The sequence below is a fragment of the Boleophthalmus pectinirostris genome, unplaced genomic scaffold (assembly GCF_026225935.1).
Source record: "Boleophthalmus pectinirostris isolate CB_2022bp ecotype Guang Dong unplaced genomic scaffold, ASM2622593v1 HiC_scaffold_8, whole genome shotgun sequence".
In the NCBI taxonomy this organism is placed as follows: domain Eukaryota; kingdom Metazoa; phylum Chordata; class Actinopteri; order Gobiiformes; family Gobiidae; genus Boleophthalmus; species Boleophthalmus pectinirostris.
In genome coordinates, this window is record NW_026571515.1 from 36,647,727 (window position 1) to 36,667,989 (window position 20,263).

At 38.8% G+C, this 20,263-nt stretch overlaps 1 protein-coding gene across 2 annotated transcripts in view; it reads right to left on the reverse strand.

Annotated features, from left to right (window-relative positions):
- Positions 1–20,263, reverse strand: part of LOC110156310 (probable phospholipid-transporting ATPase IIA) — a 56,947-nt gene that overhangs the window by 7,386 nt on the left and 29,298 nt on the right. Inside the window, exons 16-27 of one of the 2 annotated variants that reach the window (XM_020920508.2) lie at positions 19,633–19,725; positions 19,457–19,540; positions 17,023–17,193; positions 16,364–16,462; positions 13,004–13,093; positions 10,649–10,793; positions 9,304–9,368; positions 7,852–8,007; positions 4,596–4,660; positions 2,735–2,843; positions 2,097–2,154; positions 663–866 (exon numbers count right to left, since the gene is read on the reverse strand). In XM_020920508.2, coding sequence (XP_020776167.2) covers positions 663–866; positions 2,097–2,154; positions 2,735–2,843; positions 4,596–4,660; positions 7,852–8,007; positions 9,304–9,368; positions 10,649–10,793; positions 13,004–13,093; positions 16,364–16,462; positions 17,023–17,193; positions 19,457–19,540; positions 19,633–19,725 — 1,339 coding nt within the window. Of the gene's footprint in view, positions 1–662; positions 867–2,092; positions 2,155–2,734; positions 2,844–4,595; positions 4,661–7,851; positions 8,008–9,303; positions 9,369–10,648; positions 10,794–13,003; positions 13,094–16,363; positions 16,463–17,022; positions 17,194–19,456; positions 19,541–19,632; positions 19,726–20,263 lie in introns of both variants that reach the window. The other variant, XM_055166238.1, reaches the window with a different exon arrangement.

The window sequence follows — 20,263 nt, forward strand, 5'->3', positions numbered from 1 at the left end:
TCTGATGGTACATCCAAACCAGGACAGAGAGTCACCGCTCTGGCCTTTATCCTTCCTACTGTCGCATTATTGTACCCAAGAGGCCTCAGGGATACAGGGGACCTCACTGTGGTACAGTGACATGCAAGGCCAAGGACAAACTCAAAACAAAACATTCATCACCAAGATTTTTATTATAATATTTTATATAATAATATTTGATCGGTCTACCCAAGCCAGGCGAGGTTATAGCAGGAGTTTACCATCACCCAGTGTGTTGTGAATACATAATGACTACAGTGTAGCACGCTGAGATGATTCAACAAGCCTGTAATGTGCATTATATCTTTATCATTTTTACTACTTGGTACAGACCTGTTTGTCTGGCTGAGACCAGGTTTAAACCTAGTTTTGTCAAGTTTGCTTCAAGCATTTGAGTTGATCCACCTCATACAGGAGGCAGCCACGTTGAGTAATTTTGTTTTAGCTCTGATTTAGACTTAGTTTAATCTCTTTTGTGTTTTGACTAACCTAACAATCATGTAGGAACATGAAAGATGTGTGTAGGAGGTCAGGCTTAGGGGATTCATTTTGGTCCACGTTAGTCCTGGTTTAGTCATGCTTAGGACTTGGTTAAGGCCTGGTTTAGTCTTTGTTTATTTTATGCATAAGTGCTGACTCACCTATAAACTCATGCAGAAACACGAGGGATGCAATGTAGCAGGCCAGACTGAGCAGCTCCCCCACGATCATGAGCCAGTGCCAGGTCTGGATGGTGAGCGCCACCATGAGGAGTTCTGTGAGAATGAGCGACGTGAACGAGATCGCTACAATGTGAACGAACTCAGAGTCAAACAGGACCAGCGCTCCATACATCAGGATACTGCCTACAGGACACAAGGAAGACACACACATTATAATACAACTGCAACATTAATCATGATCCAATCCAAGTCGCAATTTGAAGGGACACAATTAGCAAACGGCAAAGTCTAAGATTTTAAACAACAAAATCTCCTCTTATTCTGCATAAAACGGTTAAGCCATGTTCTGAAATGTGATTCTTGTATTAGTTTGTCAGTTCATATTTCAGTCTTTTTTGTCAGAGTCTGAACTCTGCTCCAAACCACACGTTTTTACTGACAGGGGATTGGCTGCAGACCTTTCCTTTAAAAAGACCCAAGTTGACCATTGACCATTATGAACTGCCCAGTCCTAATTCAAATGTTATTTATATAGTGGGATTGAAAGAGACATCGCAATTGAATTAGGCGTGACTTCTGGAGAGAAATGTATGTGATTCTTGAATTAGTTTAGCAGTTCATATTTCAGTCTTCTCTCAAATGCCACAACTCTTGGATGTGCTTAAAATATGAATAAGAGATTAGAGATATAGATAGATATACGTATAGAATAGATTTTTTTTTCCCTTTAATTAAGATTCAGGTACAATTTCTTATTTGCATTTGACCCATCCTTCTGTTTTTTTTTGCACAGCTCTATAAGTGAATTCAGTCTTGAGCGTGTTAAGTTTTCCTTGTAGGGAAATGCTTCCACTAAATTTGACTTGAAACCAGTGAGGCTTGGAGCTATGCATCAGAAGAGACGCAATCACCCTTCACTGGTGCCAGCACTTTGGTTAGGAGTGCCAGTGTGGGGATTATGCGACTCTGCATGTTTTTAGCTTATTTAAAAATGCATGATTCCTTTATTCCACTACAGACTAAATATAGTCACTTATAGCCCTTGTATGTGCCTGTTTTCAATCACTCCAACAATACAACACCCACGTCAACAGAAGCAGAGGAAAACCCTTTTACGAAAGCTGTGTCAATAAACCCGACACATGTGCAGACCAGGCCCTGCTCTGCAAAAACAGTAGTGAGTAGTAAGATTTGATCCACAATTTAAAAAGTCCATTCATGTTTGGACAGAAATAGATAAAAGGTTTCGGGGTGTGGTAGGATTCCCCCGTAGATGTATTCAAGGCAAACGGAGCGTGGATTAAAGGCCCGGCCGTAAATAACCCACAGAAAACGTGCATAGGATGAGAAAGATTAATTGTACACAAAGAGGTTTCCATCACAGTTCTATCATAGGGTTCCCCTCAGACTTACCTTGGTAAATACTGATTAAGACCCATATTAGGAATGTCTTGTAGGACAGCGGTCGGCCCTTCAAAAAAAAACATAACACAACATATTGGATTATATTATACAGCTGAATGTGAAACATGTTGAACAGTGGATTCAGAAGGTTTTCAGGAAAGTGGGCGGGTACTACAGGGCCTTTTTGAAAATGTTGTTTTTGTTCGTGTTATTGCAAAACTTTCTAACTTTCTGTTTTGAATTTTGCCATCCATTGGTTTCAGAGTGATAAATAATTTGGACCATTACTATAGAAATTCAAATAGTACATCTTTTGAAAAGTCCTTAAAATGGTGCCTAATGATGAACAAGACTAGTTTTTTCTTATTCATATTTTCCAAAACTTTTTCAAACTTTTAAAAAATTTTTCCTATCCATTAGTTTCAGTGTGGAAAAAATGCTTCATTGCCGTAAGCAATTCATATGATATCCTTTGAACTGTGAAAAGTCCTCATTATGGTGCATAATAACAGGAAAATTAACATCTTTTAGAAGTGAGTTTTGCAATAATAGTTAAACCAATGAGTTTTTGAATGTCTAATGTTTTAATCCATTTTACACAACTGCCAAGATAATTAAACACATGCTAAGGTTTACTTAAAATGTACCTTGAGGAGATCTTTGTATAATTCTGGATACAACATGGCAACCTCAGACTTGACATCTTTATCTAGAACCAGAGAAAACACAGGAAACATGGTGTAGATGGTGGAATACCTGAAAAACAAAGGCAAGACATATCAATGACGTTTTATGCTTAAAGGTTGTATAGAGGATTTTTTAAGGGAAAAGAAATACAGCGACAGTCCTTTTTCAAATGTTGTGCATGCATGACACCACCTTCCTCTTACACCGCTGCCTCAGTAGAAACATCTCCTCCCGCCTCCTTACTCTAGAAATCACGCTTGTTTACAGCCAGTGCGTGTTCAGAATTATTGTTGAAGTGACCTGTCTAGAAATAATTTAGCGACCGACACGTCAGTTTTTAGACCCTTTGTGTGCTTCATTCACGCAATCGCTGGAAGAAATCTCCAAGAATCACCTCAGTTTGGCTTTGCTCCTTTTCCCCTTCTCTTCTTCTTTCAGAAACCAAAAAACTGACTTTCTTTTGCGGCAAACTGGTCGTGGATTCTCGTCCACCATCGCAACAAACTTTGTGCAAACTGCGAGGAAGCTACAGTTTGAAAAAGCCTCTAAGAAGCACTGCATAAACCACATAATCCCCGCGCGCCGGCGAGTCAGTTACACTAGAAATGTAAGGAATTTGATTGACAACCGAACAGCCAATAGAAAATGAGGTAGGCTTGTTATCTATTGGCTGATGTTTATCTGGCCTCACTACGTCCACAGTTGATAGATTTTCATTCTTTTTTATTTTTTGGTCATCATATTTACAAGGCTGCTGCATGTCTGTAATGGTATTTTAAACTTTCATTAACAATTTGAAAAAAAAATAAAAATCCTCCATACAACTTTTAAATTTTGTATTTTGGTCAAGTCACTTATCCAATCAGAAAGCAGAATTAGCTCCTAACATTAGGCTGCCAGATTCTACAACTAAAACCAGATGGAAGTTAACCCAAATGTGTCCTCAGTGTATATATGTTAAATGTCACTATTCTGATGGACGGTACATCACCTGCTTGTCTCCATGGTTATGTTATTGTTTTGCCCTTAATGTTCCACAGTATGGCACTGATTAAACATATCTTCATAGAGACAAGCGTCATAGGTCAGATTTCTGTGGTGTGTGAGTGCTGGTGGTCGTCAGAGGGGCTGATGCCGTTGATTGGCAGCCTCACTCGTCACTCTGCCCCAGGACAGCAGCTAAAATAGTATCTTCCTACCCCCAATTGTATATTGTCTGATTAATGTACTAAATTGTAAAGGGACTTTGAGCACCTGGAAAAGCGTGATATTAGACTAACGCATTATTATAGCTCTGTGGAAAAGCTATCACACTAACAGGAAGAATACGTGTTTTTCAAGGTATTTTTAGCAAGAAAAACAGTCATAAAAACTGCAATGGAATAAATGCAAGATACACACTTAATGCCATACTGTGGAAAACTCCAGTCAAAGCAATAAAACCTCCATGGATAAAAGCAGAGGCGGCAGACCCTCGATGAGAAAAGTTGCATAGGTCACATTTAATATTTGGATAAGTTCATAAAGTAAATGATTGACTCTACAATGCTTTTGCGGTTATAGGATTAGAGTCATAAAATCTCTGATATTGTAAATAGCAGCATTTTAACAGCACTATATCACAAATGTGTCATTATAAAAGGCCTATGCGTGGATAGGGCAAAGTTACGTAGTTCACACATTTCTTTGTTAACTGTGGTGGGAATGGGATTAGGCCCCTGGTTAATAGTTCATATTTTCCCCTTTCTAATATTTCAGCGAGGCTTTAACTGAGAGGAAATGCCAACGCAGCCACATGCTCGGTTCATAAGTCATCCTCACCCGATAATCAGGAATCCCTGGTACAGCGGCACAGAGGCGAAGTAGAACACAGAAGAGAACACCGTCTGTGGAAAAAAGTCACAATGTGTTTACTTCAAGGACCTGTGGCTGATTTTTAAAACGTGAAAAACAGAAGTAGCAGTAGTCCAAAGTTATTCCTCACTTAGATTATGCATTCCGAGCATCCAAATTATTCACCACAATGACTTTACAAGCGCTTTTCATGACTCATAAATTTGTTTTAAATACATGGGCAAAAACTGGTTATAGGCCCTTTTAGAGGCCGAGTATGTGGAATTTTTATATAACATTTCATAAACATGACCTAACTGTGTCCTCAGATATGATGTAAACATGTTTAAATCAGATATAGCTTTATTGTTATTGAATTATAACAAGTATAATACTGATTTATTCTTAGCTACAAAAACATTGGACATGGTCGGGCTGTTCATATTACTTGGTTGTTTTGGTTCTCAAGATGACTATCCAATCAGAAATCAGAATGAGCTCCAATTTGGGTTGCCAGTTTCAGTGCTGAAATCCAGTTGGTCTGAACCTATAACTTCCATCACTGATCTGAATGGTCACTACCTAAACTCCAGCACAGCAGCCAGTTATGAATCAGTGCTAGTGCAGCCACTGCAGCTCAGTGAGACAATTCTGGAAGTTCTGAGCTTTGACATGAGGCCTGGTCTGCTCATATACTGAGAATGAAAAAAAAACAAACTTGGATGTATCTTATCTGCAGGTTAAGGCGCTGGCAACACAGGTTCAGTTGTGATTGTACTTGCTTTTTTATACCATTAAGAGCAAAAGCTACATACCCCTAGCCAGGTTGGTGCCACCTAGTGGCTCAATTTCATTTCTCTCCAGCGACTAGGTCAGGAATCAGAATACACTAGATGGTTCGCAAAAAAGGAAAAAAAAAAGTGCAAGTTCGGGCACGAGCCAATCAGTGAAGAGTCATATATTCAGTGTTCTCAATGATTCCCGAGACTGAGGATCTAAAGCCAGAATAAAGAGAATGTTTAGTGAATTTCATCAAGGGGAAAGACGTTATTGCCCTTCTTATTATGGGATTTGGGAAAAGCTTAGTATACCAGTCGGCCCCGTTAGAGGTGCATTACATACTTGACTCCCAAATAGCAGTGATTGGTTAAATGATAAAAAGTATCCGCCTACCATCGAGCAAACAAATTCTAACACTGCGAGGTCAGACGGAAGAGAAAGTGGCTGATGAATCAGGCTAACATACCCTACCTTCAAAAATGTAAAGGTGACTTTCCAACCACTCAACAGACAAAATGTAGAACTATATTTGCACAACTGACTTTTTCAAGTAAATAGTCCTAAAAACCCAGACTCCACAAAAATACAACACATAATTTTAGTCAATAATTCCACGACTCACGATAAATAGACTGAAAACTGAAATTGTGCTACAGCAGCGTCTGCGTTTCTAAATCAGAATCACAGATCCAGACACAGGAGATGTTATGGTTTTGTTGTAGTGAGTCACAGGCTTCCCCTGCCCTCTTCCCCTGAGGACGAGTTTGGACCGGGACATGGGAACAAGACAGAGGAGGGAAGGAGGGAGGGAAAGGGAGGGAAGGAGGGAGGGAGAGAGAGAAAGTCAGAGGGAGAGAAAAGAGAAGAAGACAGGGGGTGAGGAGAAGGGAAAGGAGAGAGGAGATAGAAAAGGTGAGTGGAGAAGAAGGAGAGAGATAGTTGGAGAGGGAGAGAGATGAGAGGGGGAGAGAGGCAGAGAGAAAAGAGGTACACAGAGGAGGGAGGCAAGGGAAAGAGAGAGGGAGAGAAAGACTGGGAAGAGATTGAAGGAAGGGGGTACATGGCAAAGTGGAATAGAGGGTGAAAGGGGGTAGATGAAGGGGAGAGTAAAAGATAGACAAAGATAGAGAGAGAAAGAATAAATGTGGAGTGCGGAGGAGGGAGAGAAAAGCAAGCAAATCCAAACTTCTGAGTCACTAAACAGGGAATCACCCCCTCAACTGTCCAATAACAATACCAGTCTGTCTACAGAACAACAGACTGAAATGACAGAAACAGATGGTGTGTGGGCAGGGTCACAGTCAAGTTACAATGAGTTTACCCTACAATTACAAATAAAAAATAGATGCATCGACTGTGTAACTGATTTTTACTGCCATAAAAACATCAAAAACAGAGCTAGTTCTTTGTAAACAGTTTGCAGTGATCCAAAGTTATTCCTCAGTTACGTTATGCATTCAGAGCATCCTAAGATGAGTTCATAAGTGCATTTCACAACTTTTAGAGACCAGTGAGAACTTTTGCCACCATGGTAAAGCTAACAGCAACTAGCATGCTAAGGCACACTTCCTGATTGTCATAGGTAAAAATGGTTTATAGTTAGATGCAGACCACACACAGTGTGAATATTTTACCTCAAAAGCTGCTTATACAATCTAACTGTACAGGGGCGATGCAAATTTTGATCAAATACAGTCGTCCCTCACAATAATGCAGTTCACCTTTTGCAGCCTGTCTGTTTCATGGAGTTTTTATTTGGTACAATTTAGCATGTGAACGAACATTGTGTTCCTCCCCCTGTGTCCTGATTGGCTAAGGGACTGTAGAATATTGTCAATCAGTCTCCTCCGTGCTGTGTCTCATGTACAGTACAGAATGGGTTCAGTCAAATTTACATAAATGTTCCATCTCTCGCAGTGTGATTCCGAAGTGCTGTATGTTTGCAAGTTTTCTCCCGGACAAAACGTTCTGCACCGACAAAGGCAGAGGAAGCAAACCATCGCACAAAAAGTTGGACTTCTGGACTGTAGGGCGCCATTATGGAATAAATTAATCTTCGGTTCATTACATAAAGAAGGAGGAAAATAACAGGAGGAAAATAACATAGGAACGACAGCAGCAATTAAGAAGGATGCAAAAAAGGTTGTAACTGTCCTGTCTGAGAAAAGTGTATAAAGTGTGTGGTGAGGGGTTTTACAGAAATAAAATATATATAATAATAAATCTGACTACTTCGCGGATTTCGCCTATTGAGGGTTATTTTTAGAACGTAACCCCCGCGAGAAATGAGGGACCACTGTACATGGTAAAAATCAGGTAGAGGGCTTTTAAAGGGATGAAATACACAGTAGATTAGAACCAGAAATATTTATAGTGAGTGCAGTAAAAATATAATGAGGGATAAAAGAGCTTATGATGGATTTTTGATTGTAATTATCCATAGTTAAACTTCTGTGGTAGTTACCTGCATGGTGCTGATGCAGAGGCTGCGGTGGATCACAAACTGACTGAGAGCGGCTGATCTCTTGTAGCTGTTGCGTCCGTGGACCATTAGGAGGCGCCCCAAATGTTTGAACTGAGTCACAGAGAAGTCTGCAGCCAGAGACGCCTGCTTACCCTCCTGTTACACAGACACCGCACAGAAAGACAGGCATGAGAAAAATGAGCAATTAGTAAATCACAAAAGCCTTAATAAGTAGCATAATTTCAACAGAACAACATATCCAGTCTTACAGGAAAGGTGCTAACCCTGTAATTTAGATCTGTGCAAACATGTTCTGAAATGTGATTCTTGGATTAGTTTCAGTAGTCAGTTCAGATGTCAGTCTTTAAGTCAGTTCTTCTGGATGTGTTTAAAATGTGAACTTTGAGCCCATTATTGAAAGATAAATACAACCACACAACCACAATGCTTGTCTGGAAAATCTCAATTCGATATTTTTCTCAAATGGTGCAGCCCTACACTGTAGACTGAATCCTGCACAAATGTAATAACTGTAAAATTAAAGTGCCTATGATAAGTTACACTACTTATAAAAAACCTATCTAATGTACACAAAGATTATTATTTGACAGGAAAGGGACAAGATCTCGAGCCACAAGATCTCGCGAGACAAAATTGCCAAAAGATTGTACAAACATGTTGAAAATGATCTCGTAAGATTTTTTTTCCTCATATTTTTTATTTGCATCGGATAAAAGCGAGGTTAACTTTGCAGAGTAAGTCCTCTTATGAAGCTCTAATCCTAAAAAGCAGTGCTACAATGACAGCAAAACTATAAAATGAAATAAATAAAAAATGTGCGAATTGAATGGCACAATTCATTTATTAAAAATTATATCAAAATCGTGCGTCATGTCTGGTCTTGTAGAAATTGTGTCTTGTCCCATCCCTATTTCCTAACAAAAAAATATAAGAAAAGACCTTTATTTTGTTGAAATCATGTTTAAAGTATTGAGAAAAAATGTGCTTATCATGTATAAATTGTCTAACTTTTGGGTAGAATTCTCTCTTGTCTGATGTCATTAATATAGAACTCTCCACTTTCTGTAATATTCAACATATTTTTCAACTTTCCTTCACAAACTGCTCCTTGATCGGTGTAAAACTATCATTTATATTTACAACAGTTATTATCCCACCAAATTAAGTCAAAATTAGAGAATCTTCGAAATATCCGTCTAACATACTACCTCATGAATGGTTCAGAATGAGCCTGAGCTTGCATACTGTCATGTAACATCTGACAAGGGTCGTTTGCCTGAGAACCGCAGTTAACAGGCCTCGACTTTGACGTGAGAAGTTCGATCAGTTTTCACAGCTTTTTGTCCCTCTCGTCAAAAGCAGAGGAATCATCTGTCCTTTTCTCTGGACTTCAGTGGATTGTTGTCATCGCGCTCACACTCGGAGCCTTACTTTGCCCTCCACTCCCACGCCACAGTCCGCTTCCTGGATCATGCTCACATCGTTTCCTCCGTCTCCTGAGAGAAACAACCATGCACGTGTTAAAAGGATAGATCATGCACAATTCAGCCATTTCAAACTATTTAATGGTATTTTGCGTTGTATTACATAAAAGCACATTGTGTAACATTTCTGGTAGAGGGTCAGCCACCTGTTCCTATCTCCATAAAGTTGTTATTGCGTTGTCTGGGATTTCCACAGTATTGTGTTAAACTTATCAATCTCTATCCAGACAAGCAGGTGATGCCTCCAAGCCAAGTTACAGCTCAGATCGGTGGAGAGGCGATTAATCTGTGCAGTTAATTCAATTTTGATCAAGATTTTGTCTTTTCTATTGGTCCGTGATCAGCTTGAGACTTTTTAATGGTGAAGAGAAGACACAGAAAATCTTCTTGAGCGTAACAGTCCAGTGAGGTACATTTGGTCTTCTGATGATTTATGTTGTTGTTTATTTTCATACCTGACAGTTTTGACTTCTCACTAGCAGTGTTCCTCAGAGTGGTCACGTGACATTGCTGTGACGTGTCCAGTCAGCTGATTTATACAGGTTTTGGTGCTCTCTTCCTGCCTCTACCAGTAGCATTCACAATTTAGACTGTAAAATATAATCTACTCCAGTAGTTCTCAAACTCTGATATGGCAAACAAGCTAATTCAAAATTTAGAGTCTATTTAATACAGATCCTAGTTTTGTCCTAGTTTATATCCATAATAGTCCTGTTTTAGACCTGTTTGGATCTAGTGGTATTCAGAAGGCCAAAACAGTTTCTTGTGGTAGTGTAAAAAGTTTGAATACTGCAAATCTATTCATTTTACAAAGCATTCCCTCAGGTAATAAATACAGAACTTACTGACAGGATCACCTTTTATGTCCAACCATTGTTACTAAGAATCATAGGAAACTAACTGCCTGAGACTATCCCAGAGGCTTACTCAAAAGCAAATAGTGGACACTACTTGTTAATGTCCAGGAAATTACTATTGAAAGTTACTGGATTTGTGAAAAAGGTTTAAAATATAATGAAAAGAAAATTGCAGTCGATCAGTAGAACAGAAAACATTTTTGTACCTAAAAATACCTAGAAAAAGGCATTTGAACTGTGAGCGGGGTTGCCTCTCCACAGAACTGACCTGTAACTTGGTCTGGTTTAGTCTTTGGGAAGATAACTGTGAAACATTTCTGACAAAGCAATAACATCTCCGTGGAGAAAAGCATCTGACGGACCCTCCACCAGAAAGTTTACACAATGCACTTTTAATATCAGCACTTTGCATAGTAATGTGTTTTAGTCTCTTACCCACGGCGCAGGTGAGTTTTCCGGTGCGTTCTTGAAGTAAACGTACAATCTGGGCCTTCTGAGTAGGAGCACATCTACAGCACACGACCGCAGGGCACTGACAGGCCAGTTCCATAAACTCATACTCGTAATATTTCAGACAAACCTGCAAAGTAACCACAAAAAACAACCAGATAAAGACACCACACGTAACTGAAATATTAACCCTGAAATGGAGGTTCAATTTGGAGCAACCACAGACCACATCCAGGGCTGGTGCAGTGCTGCTGAAAGGATACAATCATACAAAAGCATAATAGACAGAGATAGTAGAGTAGAAAACACATTAAAGGTCCTATATTATGCAAAATTGACTCTTGTGAGCTTTAGGTCGTATTATAATGTTATTCCATCAAAAACCTACCCGGAGTTGTGTTTGTTTCATTCACACATGTTTAAGTAACCCTTTATTATTTGTCTACATCCTCCGAGCTCAAAATGCTCTGTTGGACCTTGTTTAGTAGCGGCTATTCCAGGGCTGAAATCATCCAAATGATTCTAATGTAGGTTTATGGAGCTTAAAAACACAGTGGAGCAATACCAATATTATCACATGACATCACTAGGTACAGAGGTAGAACAGAGTGTTTTCTGTTTGAGAGAAGAACTCAGCCTAAATATGCAGATTTATTTGCAAATATAGATCAGAAAATAGCATAATATAGGCCCTTTGCATAAGTATTTAAAGGTGCATTGTGTAACTGTCTGGTGGAGGATATGCCACCTGCCACTTGTCTCTGTGGAGATGTTATTGCTTTGCCTAGAATGTTTCATAGAATGGCATTAAACATGCACTCTTTATGTGAGAGGGGTCTCTTTTCCACAGATCTGACCAGCAACTTGGCCTGGAGCAGCCATCTGTTTGAATAAACATATCTATTATCTCAATATGTGTGTTTCATTGCTGTAAAATACATCAGAAGATATGTATTATCACTGTGTGCATGATCACTTATCCACAGATTTCACATGCTTGCCTCCATGGAGATAAATAATGTCAGCCTTTTAACGCTACAGGCAAAGCAATAACATCGTCATGGAGACAAGATGGTGCACCCTCTATTCGGAAAGTTACATAGTGCACTTTTACTGTATGATGTTATCCAAAGCCCCGTCATTTCAGTTCCTGCCCTGTTCTTCTGACAAAGAATGAGGAGACGCGCTTATTGACACTTTGTAGCTGATATTGTCAACATTCTGTTGGGGTGTGATGCTAACTGTAGGCACTGCTCTGTCTGAAGCTCTGTTACTCAAGTTAGACTTTAATCTGAGCTTCGTTTGAACACACCATAAAGAAATGACTAATTATAACTGTAACAGATGAACTGATTTGTGCTGTTAAACAAGTCCCTCTCAAATAGCATACAGTCACAAACTAGCTAGCATTAGCCTACCATGAACCATGATCTCTCATACTGATCACAGGTGATGAAAAGCTCAAATGTCTTGTTTAAATCCATGATTATTTTTTCTTAAAATGTTTTTGACAGTGTTAGCTAATGTGTGTCTACCTGGTAACTGCTGAACATTCAATAATAGAGACAGATGTGATACACCTCCAGAGTGATGTAACTATACAGCAAAGGGCTGTGCCAAAAATCTAAAGATTGAGAGATTGCGATCTCTACTTAGGTCAATCTCCATGATAAGGCATGCGCATTTTAATTGACCGGTCTACAGCCAATCATGTGGCAGTAAGAGCGCAGAGTGCTGAGGAGGATTTACACTCTCTTGTTTAGGAAAAAGCACCCTGACCCACAGAGTACACCTTTGTTTCCTCACAGGTCAAAACCCTCACAGGTTTTGACTTAAATTTGTACAATTTGACTAAAATCCAGTGTCTTTGTGCCTCTTTCTCTGTGTACGAGTCTGCCTCTGTGTAGCTCTTCACCTTTTCTCCTCTTTCTCTCCTCTTCTGCTTCTTTTCATTATAAACCAAGTTACGGAAAGTAAACAGCTATTTTCTCACCGTTTATGAGCGCAATTTAAGAGCTCATTAAGAGCATGGACATCGCACATGTTTCTGTTGATATCATTAACGCGCATCCATGTGTTTCTTCCACGTGGTTAACAGTAACGGTAATGTGCAAATGCTTTTAGGGTTAATATACTGAAAAAAAGCATGCCAAACTTTAAATCTGGATTTCTCTGTAACTACCCGTCCTATCAACACAAAATAAAAACAGTTGTGGTCATGACATTCTGCTCTTTATGTCTATCTATGTTTTTAATAAAATGGAAGAAAATCGAGATCGAACAATATGGGAAAATAAAATCGTGATTCTTTTTTTCCCATATCACCTTATAGCGCGTTACCTCCAGTGAGTCTCCAGATATGACGAGGGCACAGTCGTGTTTTCTTCTGAAGGCGTTGAGCTCCAGGTGGGCCTCTCCTCGTGTGGTCACCTGCAAAAGAACCCACATTTGAACAAAGCCACAAACTCACATGAAAACAAAGGCGCAATCTCAAATAAGAGGCGAGATACAGATCTAGAGTCTAGAGGCTCTGAGGAGTAACTGTTATTGTTTTGGGTCGTAACAAAGGTGACCACATTCAGGATGCTGTGGTAAGAAAGGGGTTTTCTTCTAAAGGGAGAGTTATGTTGTCAAGATAATAGTCAAGGTGATATCAAAATACAAAAAAGGAAAACTTCAAAAAGAACAGCTCAAAGAATAGGGAACTCGTGTGTTTTTGAATGTTATTTATGTTGAGTGTTATAAAGTAATAGTTATACACCAATGTGCAATACTTAAACCACAACCAAGTCATTTACTGTTATAATTTTGTGACAAAATGTATCTTTTTTTCCAATATAACCCTATTTTAATTGTTAATTGCTAAGGTAACCATCCAAATTTCCCATCTTTCTAAAATCCATGGTTAAGAATTAAGCCACCTTGCAGTTCAAACCTCTACAAACATGAACTGAAATTAGTTTAGCAGTTCAGATGTCAGTCTTCTCTACTGTGTATCGTACACTCAAATCTTGATTTACAAAACTTTGCTAATCTAATCATAATATTTTGTTTAGATATCCTTCCAAAATTGTTCAGCCTCTATAAATACAGTTCTGCAGAGTCAGTTTTATGTCAAAATCCTGGACCATATCGAAATAGTCATTTTAGCATAACATCAAACCACATGATATAACTGCGGTTTGAAACAACTGTGTCAAATTCAAAAATAGAGAGTCTAAACATGCAAACGCTGGAGAGGATCTGTCAGCACACCCACTGCTCTGGTATGAATATCCTTTAAAGAGTGGGTATTTCAATTTTATAGTGTATTAACTCATAACATATTTGGATCACCGTGTTACCTTTTATTATTTTGAAAATGCTATATTTGCTGAAAACAATGTATCAACATGTTTAATACAGATTTGTCAAGTAGTTATGTAAAATTGTGTGTATTTATGGAGAATTGTCGTGTGGGAACATGGGTGACGTAGGCTTGTGGATGGAGCCTTGGACAGAATCTTACAGCTATTAATCATGGAGATTCAAATAGGGCCTGAGAGAGATCGCTAAATTACTGAAACATGCATGGATGACATCAAAAACCAACCACCCAGGCATGTTTTAATGAGGCAACAATGTTATAACGCAGTAGAAAGCTAAAAAAAAATCAATTTTGCATAACACCCCCTTTTTAAGCGATGTCAATTCACAACACAGCTTTGGAAGTGACCAGGAAACGAATCCAGATGTGTGTGTTTAAATACCACTCCGCACTCCCCCTCTCCCGGGACCACCGCGGTTTTTAAGCCTCTGCCAACCATTGTTATGCTCCATAGCTGAAACCGCAGTTGTACGCAAATCTTAACCTTCTTTTGCTCTGGCCCTGATCCAAAGGGGAAGCCTATCAAAGCTGTGAAAGAGCCACAGACCTGCAAAACAAATTAGGAAGCAGGCTCGTAGCATGTTCCCATTGGGAGTGGTTCTGCTGGTTTGTTCTTTTTGATATAGGACATGAGGTTTTGCAGGAGGAAAGGTAATTTATTAAGCTGCAGACATGTCCTGAATAGCATAGGGTTTTTTAAGACGGTGAGACAGGAAGCGGTCCTGGGATGACCTCTGAGAAGGGCTGGGCAATATTGACAAAAATTAATAGCTACATTTTTATTTAGTCAATAAAGGTAATCAAACATAACTTTTGCAACCATCAGAAATGTGCTAAATGCTTGCCTAAAGGTGGGGATGGGGTATTTTACGTTTTATGGGGTATTAACTTATCTGTATCCTGCGATCCTGCTTAATTCTGCAGGATCACGGGAGCAGATACAAAGTGGCCGAAATGAGTTTCCTCTGCAGGGTGGCTGGGTGCTCCCTTACAGATAGGGTGAGGAGCTCAGTCACACTGAAAGAGCTCGCTGCTCCTCCACGTCGAGAGGAGCCAGCTGAGGTGACTCGGGCATCTGTTCCGGATGCCTCTTGGACGCCTCCCTTGGGAGCTGTTCTGGGCATGTCCCACCGGAAGCAGGCCCCGAGGTAGGCCCAGGACACGCTGGAGTAACTATGTCTCTTGGCTGGCCTGGGAACAACTCGGGGCCCCCCCAGAGGAGCTGAAGGAAGTGTCTGGGGTGAGGGAAGTCTGGGAGTCCCTGCTTAGACTGCTGCCCCCACAACCTGGCCCCGGATAAGTTGAAGAAAATGGATGGATGGATGAATGGGGTATTAACTTGTATCATGATTATAAAGCTGTAGTGTATCGTTTGGTATCATGTTTTTGTATATTTATGGAGAATTGTCGTGTGGGAGCATGGGTGATGTAGGCTTGTGGCCTTTAGGGTTCAAATAGGACATGGGAGAGATCGCTAGATTACACAGTCTTGCATGGATGATATTCTAAAACCTCTTCAGATATGTTTTTGATGAGGGAACCTTATAAGAAGTTCCAAAAGTAAATTTTGCATAATTTCCCCTCTTTAAGTTTCAAATATCACACAAATAGTTAATGGACAGTCAAATTAAACACACAAAAATTAACATGACTAATCTGCGTCCTATAAATTACAAAATAAACATGTTTAAATGCAACATTGCTTTTACTGATAACAGCTGCAATGATGATTTGTTATGAATGATGTTTTAATGTTGTGTTTGGTCGATTATGCAATCCAAAAGTATGAGCTCCTCACTTTGGATTGCCAGAGCATGAGCAAACCCAGTGTTTAAGCCTAAAAGGCCTGTCTCTGATCTGAATGGTCACTACCTAAACCCCAGCTCCTGCAGCTAATCTTGAGTCTGTGCTAGTGCAGCCTCTGCAGCTCAGGGAGGGAATTCTGGAGGTTCTAAGCTTTCACATGAGCCATGATCTGTCCATATACTTAGAATGAACAAAAAATATATGCAGGTTTAGGCATTCGTAACCCAAGTTCAGTTGAGATTGCAGTTCTTTTTTTTAAACCAGTAAGACCACAAGCTAAACCCCCCTTTAAATTACACAATTGTTTGCTAAATACACATTTACATTTCTGCTATGTTTTTCCTATATTTTGATCAACTCTTTATGCAGCTTTGACAATTTTCTAATTATAGACCACATACTCCACACCCTAAATTTGCATGTCTTCCACTACCATTTTGATATTATCTGTAGACTGTCTATCCTGCCTCTATCCCTGAGCGCTGGAGTTCCATGAGAGTGTTGGAGCAGCTGCAGCACACACTCACAGGTCTAAAGACGTGGATGTCCTGGGAGCGTGTGATCAGATGGGCGTTCTTGGCTGTGCAGGTGGCAGTTTCCAGTTTGTCTCCTGTCAACATCCAGACCTGAACAGACAAACACAGATATAGAAAATACTGAACCATGTCGAGAATACACACAGATGCACACACGCTCTAGTTACATTGTAATTGTGTTACAGCACAGTGTCTGCAGTTGAATGTCTCTGCTGTATAATGTGGGAAATAATAGAGTCCCACATATGAGCTGCTGTGTACTATACAAAACTGCAATGTAAAATGGCATAGCATGTTGCTGTCAATAAAACTCATACATTGTCAGACAAATTCACGTTCAAAATATGGACTATAATTTTCATCACTGTAGCTGACATTTTGTATTATAAGGCTGCATGAAAAGTCTGTATTGGCTGTATTGTCCTTGCCAAATAATAACATTAATTAATAATCAAATAATAAATACAGGTTGTGTTCATTTTCTAGACTTTCAGTTGAAGAACAATGTCATGTACAACTCAAAGTCTTAATTATTTTGAAACAAATATCCAAATTTATGATCCACAAATGCTTTAATAATAATAAAACAGCGTATTACATCTTTACTCCTGTATTATTCCCATGTACATATTTAACCCTGTATTTGTCACCTTGATGCCTGCATTCCTGAGTATCTCCAGTGTAGGTCTGACGTCTGTCTGCAGCTGGTCCTCCACTCCGGTCAAACACAGAAGCTCCATCTCCATCTCCAGACTCTCGATCACTGTCGCCACCTTCAGGGAGCGGTCGTGAACGCTCAGCTTGGCCTGAACATAACGTGCCTGGAGACAAAACAACACAACAACAACAATGACGCAAGGCAATTTGTATAGCATAATTCGTATGCAAAGTAATTCACAGTACTTCACAGAATAAGAAAGATATTAAAATCACAATACCTAGAAATAAAAAAAAAAAAAAAACATCTATGACCATCATAAAATCATTAGAAGAGAAGAGTGCAGAATAAAAACCCTTCAGTCATATGCAGCTAAACAGAAGTGTTTTGAGCCTGGATTTAAACAGAGTCAGAGCAAAATTCTGCCTCACATGTTCACGAAAGACTGTTAGCATTTCAGTTTTATGCAGCTAAAATCTGACACCCCATTACAATCAACACAATCTAATAAGCCAATGTGACCTTTCAGGCTTTATGAATATATCTGAGCACTTTAGCATGCAGGCTTTTAACTTAAAATGGCAAATGCATATGTAAAACAGGTAAAAGTCAACCATATAAATAGTAGCTGCAAGCTACTAGTGACACATGCACTGTACTTACAGCAATTTAAAAATGCACTGCGAAACTTTTCTGGTGGAATGCTTTACCTAAAACATTCCATAGCATGGCATACATTTCTGCACAGAAATGAGCAGGCCACATCTCGGATCTGTAGAGGCAGGCCTGCTCACAGTAACAATGCAATTATATCTGTAATTAAATAAATACAAGACTTTTAATGCCATGTTGTGCAAGATTCCAGGCAAAACAATTACTTGTTCATGGAGACATGGAGAGGCTAGATCCTCCACCAGAAAAGTTACACAATTCAACTTTAAGTGCTGTATAGAAACAGTGCAAAAGATTTATACATTCCCTATGCTATTTTTAATGCACAAAACAAAACTATAGCTTTTAGATCTAAAACCATACCATTTAAATTATGGTATTGTAAAGGTCCCCAATAATAATAATGCAATTCTTCAAACATTGCATTAACAGTTCCATCTCAAATCTCTCTTTTACAAATGCTTAAATGCCTTTTCTTGCACCATTCTTTCAGATATAATGTAGTGTTTACAAATGTTTGTGTCTATTCACCAGGTTGTGTGCATAATTTTATATTTTGCTCGAACAGTTACATAATCATAGCCAAATGGTTATTGTACAAATGTTTAAATATCATTTGTTGAACCTGTTTGTAAAAATAGTTCAAATATAGAAAACACACAGTGTACACCCATGTTGTTTCTTGCTCCGGGGGTAATTTGAAAGTCCAAACAATCTGAGCATGAGTCAGACAGGAAGAGGGTGAGTCAGCTGTGAGTCAGAGCTCCAGGCTGAGAGGGGGGAGACGAGGGAGCGACAGCCCAAAACAATGACTGCTCCCTGGGTGTGAGGAGGAGGGGAATGCAGGGGCTCCTGGAGGTCAAGGCTCTTGCGTATGATACAAAGACACATTTGATATTAGGACATTTTTGATGTTTTATTGTGGTAACGAAGTTTAGAGCAGTTGTTAAGGGCTGATTTTTGGGTCTGTTTTTTGCATTTTATTTAATGTGGACTATAATTTCAAAATGCATTTACATTTACAGCTTTGAAAGTGTTATTATATTTAGAATACTATACAATTAGAATACTATACAATTAAGGAACAATCGACTGAATGTTTTTGGCATTCATTCACTGTTTTTAACATGCACTATGTAAGTTCTTGATGGTGCTATGCTCGTCTCCATGGAAATGTCAGGAATGCTCCACAGTGTGGCATTAAACTTATCCATCTCTAAGAAGACATGCATGTGACACCACCAGACCAAGTTACAGGTCAGATCTGTAAAGAGACAACTATGCTTGGAGAATGCAGAATGCATGTTTTTCCAAGGTATTTTGGAGTAATAAAAAACTAAATGCAGTATAATAATATAATAATAAAGATATTTTTAATGCCAAACTGTGAAACATTCCAGGCACATTCCATATTCCATTCCTGGATCTACCAGAAGAGTTACATAATGTACCATGAAATTTCTACATTTCCGCTGTAAGCTTTTCTTTGTGGTCACATTTTAGTATTTTATTTGATTAGTGGTTAACCTGGCTTGTACTTGGTCAAGCATTGTTCAACAAAATCCTTGAACTATCCAAGTGAAAAATACCAATGATCTGTATATTTGCAACAGAAACTACCTAAGTGAATTGGAATGGATGTGGTTAATCCAAAACACAAAGCGCAGCTAAGATTTAAAAATGATAAAACATGAAAACTAACAATATTAGCAATAGTATGCAAGTATTAGTACTATAGTTTATTAAACCCTCACCTCAAAATCCTGGTACTGTTCCTCTGTCAGTGACTTCTTAGACACGACCAGGACTCTCAGGCCTTCACGAGCCATGTTTCCACACTAGAAAAACATCAATATATATAATACTGTGTTACATTATAAAAATAACTTGAACCATTTGAATGTCATTTGCATGTATTTGTGTAACAGACCTCCTCCTCCAGCCAGTCGTTGTACTGAACTATCCCAGCCATCACCACATCTGCTCCCTTCATGTAGAAAGTGATCTCACCATTCGATTCATCCTGAGAAACAAAGTGTAACATTAATAATAAGAATTTATTAGTAGTAACAACTGAATATAATTTGTACTTCTCAGTGTAGTTTTCATACATTATATACTTCGATACGTCTACATTGTTTTGCACACACTGGAAAATTACAATTTTATTGGCTTTACATTTTCATTTTTATCATATGCTGTTATTTAAGAAATTGCAAACTGCCTTCACTTACATTTGTATAGCTAGTCTAATTACACAATAACCCTGCTTTGAAAATAGGAAAGTCAAAATTAAACTTTCATAATAATCATCAAGTTCATGATTTTGTAATTTTCCAAGATCTCAATTATTAAAAAAATAAATAAAAAATTATAGAATTTATTTCATTACCGTAATTGCTCATACCCAGAGTTGTGTTTTGTTTCATTCACACAACTTTGAATAATCCTTTATTTTTATTCTGTCCAAAGCTCAAAATGCTCTGTTCCACCTTGTGATGTCCTTTTGTCTTAGAGATAGAGATTAGCAATTCCTGGGCTGAAATCATCCAAATGATTCT